At 36.4% G+C, this 4992-nt stretch overlaps 1 protein-coding gene across 5 annotated transcripts in view; it reads left to right on the top strand.

Moving 5' to 3' along the window:
• cdkl5 (cyclin-dependent kinase-like 5) overlaps positions 1 to 4992 on the top strand; it is a 71676-nt gene that overhangs the window by 23390 nt on the left and 43294 nt on the right. For all 5 annotated transcript variants that reach the window (XM_024295405.2, XM_024295404.2, XM_024295403.2 and 2 more), the window contains 2 exons: positions 1528 to 1877; positions 3699 to 3733. In XM_024295405.2, coding sequence (XP_024151173.1) covers positions 1841 to 1877; positions 3699 to 3733 — 72 coding nt within the window. In that variant the 5' untranslated portion in view covers positions 1528 to 1840. The remainder of the gene's footprint in view (positions 1 to 1527; positions 1878 to 3698; positions 3734 to 4992) is intronic.

The following is a 4992-nucleotide window of genomic DNA, read 5'->3' as shown; positions in this document are numbered from 1 at the left end:
GATCACAATGTTAACTCGATATGGCTAACTCACAAACTAATTTGTTATATTTAGGGATGCATTCAGACTGGACATATATGGTTCACTTAAAGTGAACCAGAGTGTTTCCCGATAATCCGGAACAAAGTTTCAGTCTAAATACACCCAAACAGACCCTGGTCCAGGACCAGGAACCGCTCTCTGACACAGCTTTTAAGGCGGTCTCGGACTTAACTCCAGCTCGCTCTGAGTTTCCTCAGTATGAATCGGCTCCATGCTTGGAATGGAACAACTGGACCAAAACACCCACCGTAGCCGGGTCTTATGGATTGTAAACAGAGCAGTTTGGCAACGATGAGACCCACCAACTCATTGAAATGTAGGATTATTAACGCGATACACATTGCTTCTCACACTGTTTTCCCGACAATCTATAAGTCATATACACTTATCAGCGTACCTTCTTAGTCGTCTTCTCAGTAACCGTGTTGCAGCAAACCCCCGCTGTACCAAAGCAGCAGTAAAAATGTGTTGTACTTGACCTTGATACAGACATTTAAAAATGATCAGTGGAAAATAAAGTTTGAATAAGTGGACCATCTTGACAAGGATTACATTAAAAAGATCTGTAGTCCTTTGCTTTTATTTACAAGTTTTGGTTTGGACCAGAAATCTCTATTTGAAGGTAGTCAAGAACAAACCAACTGCTTTCCGTACCAAATTAGGCGGACAGGGTCTGGAGCAACGGACTTTTCCAGTCTGAATAGTTGTAGTTTCTGATTGAAATGCTGTAAAAGTGTATACCAGTAAGCAGTCACTCAGGTATCGAGATAAACTGATGCCATACATGAACATTACTTTTTGCTTTCAGGCTGGTGACTTGAGTTTTCAAGTGTAAAAATGTGACTCTCAGCGTAAAACTGTAAACAGAATTGGAAACATAGTGCACATATGTACAAACTATAGTTAAATTCAGCCTAGAAGCATCATGTTTTAGTCCTCCATGAACTAGAATGACCAAATCTGTATGGCAAAAATGGCCTAAAACTTGATGAAGATTAAATATTTCAGAATGAATCAAATCAAAATCAGCAAAATCAAATGTGCCCAAATGTTTACATCAGTTAGTGGTTGTTCGTTCATTCTTTATAGGTTTTCTTGTTGACTAAGGGAGTTTGTCAGTTCACTATAACTATTTCTTCCAGAAGTTTGGGAGTCTATCAGAATAAAAGTACAATGAAATGATGAAATCATGTTTGTAAAATATACCGGCAAATTTAATATGTTGTTCAATAATTAACGATCAATACATAATTTTTGACCAAAAAATAAAAATACACAGTCATATCACTGTTATTAATATTATTTTTATTATTATGTTAACACCTGTACTTCACTGTGCCATTTGATTTATAGCCAATGTTGAATTTAATTGTGCTCCAGTACAATTTGTTTATAATTAATTCTTGATTACAAAGTAAATCTGAGTCGTATGCTTTAGAATTTTGTAAAGACAAACACATTTGAGTCTTTTTATCTCTCTTTCAGGCATGCCTGTGTGGACATTTGGACAAAAGACCCTCATAGAGTTGTAGAAGTCGACTCAATCCTAAACCAACCAAATTATACTCGTAAAACTCAAGACATATTAAGAAACCAGAGAGAAACAGAGACTCGAGGATACTCTGGAGAAGCGTTGAAGCTCACGGACTGTTGTGGAAGTGGAGAGAAGATGACATGGAAGAAGCTGGGTCTGATTCTCCTGGAGCCTGAGGTTCACTCCGTCCACCGAAGATCTCCTCACTAAGACTCAAGCAGACCATTTCACCTGCTGAACAAGAGAGCTGCTCTCGGTGATGTGATGAATAAGTTTGAAGTCCTTGGCATTGTGGGAGAAGGTGGGTGTCGCTGGGTGTGGGTTACACACAAAATCTTTAACATACTGTAACTTTTCAACCATTAACACGATCAACGTAATTCCAGTAGATTCTAAAGGAGAAAAGCGGCTCACGCCGCTTTTCTACTGGAAGACTGGAAGAATCTACTGGAATTACATTGATCGTGCTAACAATTACAAAATTACAGTAAATCAAAGAACCTAAACAGTGGAGCTCCGGTGTTAAAGGGTTACTCCTAAAAATATTTTGTCCAGTCAAATTGTTTTATATCCCCCAAAAACTACAATTCCCTTCACCTTTAGTTTCAATGAAACGACCCAAATGTCCTCCGTATGAGTTACGACAGTAATATTTTTTTGTTCCATGACTATATTTTTATACAATTCTATCCTATCTCTATATAAGATAATTTGATCTGCTTTGTTTTTCCCACCACTGTGATTTTTCTTGCTAATTTTTTAACATTAAAAGTATTTTCATTTGCTTTCCCTTTTTTTGTTGAGTAAGAGCCTGAAACCAAGACTTGCTGAAAAATCTGAATTTTACTTCAAATGTCCTCCAGCAGCTCAGAGGACTCGTTCCACCCACTTCCCACTTGGCAAGAAGAGTTGAGTTTGATGGGCTGCAACAAAAGTATTCTTGGAAAATCAGTGTTTGAAGAAAAACTCTTGGCATGGTTGACCCAAAATATTGGTATAGAAAGTTTTAGATTTTGAAATATGTTTTTAACCCTTGTGCTATCCTAGGCATGTTTATATTAAAAGTGGGGTCATTTGGACCCCAAAAGACAGTCCGTGGCAGACATAAAATCCTGTCCGCCTTTATCATGGGAGGGATCACAAATCGATATAAGGGTGGGATCATCTGGACCCTATAAGAGAGCACAAGGGATAAAAAAAAATAGTATAAAATGTTGAATATTAAATAGTCCAGTTAGATAAAATATAGAAAGCTGTTCCATCTAAAAAAATTAGGATATTTTCATAGTAAATTTGTACTTTCACTGAGTTACTGCTTAATGCAGTCATAATCAAACATTTTAACCGATACAAAATGATTAAAAATGTGTCCAAATGGTGCATATATTTAGTCCTGAGCCGCTAAATTAACATTAACGTTGGAGCTTTCCAACCCAGTTTGTCACTTATGCAAACTACATAAAAATAGTCTAAACTGAAACCCCTTTGAGTCCTTATCATCCCTCTACTCTTTTTACAGATCAGATTAACATCTTAGATTAAATGAATCCACCTGTTTTGCTTTAGATATGCCTGCTCCTCTTTCATGACTGAATTGGCTGCTCTCGTGCGCATACATCAGTGCAGTGGCAATGCCTGACTGCTGTTACCGGGCAAACTACATAAAGCGGTTTGGTCAATAAAAAGTCAAATCCGTCTTCTTAGGAAAGCGATTTGGAAGCACCTTCACGCAGCAGTGTGGCTGCAGATGGACTTAAATGGATGTGTGGAGCATATATGCAGCATGAGTAAAAGAGTTCAAAAAGGCAGATTTAAAAACCTCGCCGATGGTCAGCCGAGACCTGCTGCAGAAATGTGCATCAAACTTTTCTCAACCCTCCGAGGTCATACCTGTTACCTTATTTGTCAAATGTAAAGGCAGAACTGTTTGAGTGTGTGGGAGCACATGTATACAGAACCTCCTCCTCACTTAATAACTGCTGTTTCTTTGGTGGAGCTCACATACTGCCACTGCTTTTGTTAGTTATTTATTTATTTTATTTTATGAACCTCTTTTTAAGGTTAGAAGCCAAACGTTAATCACAGTTACTGATCTTTTGTTTCTTTCTCTGTCTGTGTCCAGGAGCGTATGGAGTGGTGCTTAAGTGCAGGCATAAGGTAAGGCTTTAGCGTCTTACTAACATCAATAAGGCAATATACTGCGCTGGTTTGGATTTTTACTTCCAATGAGTGGTGGAAAAAGCTTTGGAGAGGTCATCAATATTTTGGTTTTAGCCATTTTTCTGCAAACTAAAACAGCTTTTTTAAACAAATCAATATAGCTTTGATTTTTTTTTTTTAAATCACGTGTGATTGTATTTTAGGCTCCCAACCTACATAATGCACACGGGCTGAATGTCTGACAAGCCACATAAATCTATAGTCAAGCGCAAAAAGGTTTTGTACAAAAAAATGGCTGAAGTTGTTTATAAAAAAGCTGTAATATTAAACAAATTACAACATGGTTTTAAAAAAAAAACACTTTCGAGTGGCCAGGGCTACTGAGAAAAAGTTAAAGACAGACTTACAGATGATAAATGGATAAAAAACATTGTTTTCATTAAGTTAAAGCAAATTTAAAGCACAATATTTGTCACATTTTAATAAGTGAATAAAATGTTTTTAATAAATTAATACAATAAAATATTTTTCTTTTTCTCTCCATAAAATGTCTGATTTATTTAAAGTTTAAGATGCTCCTTGTCTAAGGATGTGGAAATATATTTAAATTTCTTCTGGGAAATAGAACATAAATACACACACAAATGCAAGGGATGAAAAGAAAGAAAATAAAGCCTCTTACTTCTCTCGAAGGCGTTCTACAGCCATCTGAAAATTACACTCTGTCAGCAATGAAGGTGTCAGAAAGACTATCTTTTGAGAAAATCGGAGCTACGTGAGATGGAGAAACCCTGTTTTTAGCAAGTGTATACACACCATGGAGAGAAGCAAAACACTTGGGAGGAAAAGTGAGACTCAAGAAAAAAAAGAAGCCTCCAAATTAGTCATGATTATCATGAATCATTTGATCATACGAGATTTGGGTGAAAGCCGCTCTCTGCTAACATCTGAAACTCCTGTATTGAGGTCTTCAGTGTTAACCAAAGCATTAAATCTGAGTAAGAGCTGCAGTGACATCACTGTGGATGAATCATTGATGCATTTGACTAAATCAGACTCTTAAATTGTAGTAAGAGGTTTGTTGAGTAACAATCAGGAAGAAATCTAATTTAGACCTCTGTCATACTATGTTGGTTTGCAGTTTTTTCCATTTCTGTTTTTATGGGGGTTTCCTGCTTTTCTTATGTTTTGGTCTCTTTTTTAATGATTTTTTTTTTCATATTTAATTTGATCTTACTATATATATATATATTCTG

The sequence above is a fragment of the Oryzias melastigma genome, linkage group LG3 (assembly GCF_002922805.2).
Source record: "Oryzias melastigma strain HK-1 linkage group LG3, ASM292280v2, whole genome shotgun sequence".
In the NCBI taxonomy this organism is placed as follows: domain Eukaryota; kingdom Metazoa; phylum Chordata; class Actinopteri; order Beloniformes; family Adrianichthyidae; genus Oryzias; species Oryzias melastigma.
The sequence above is the reverse complement of the archived record's forward strand: the minus strand, read 5'-3'. Positions and strand labels throughout refer to the sequence as shown.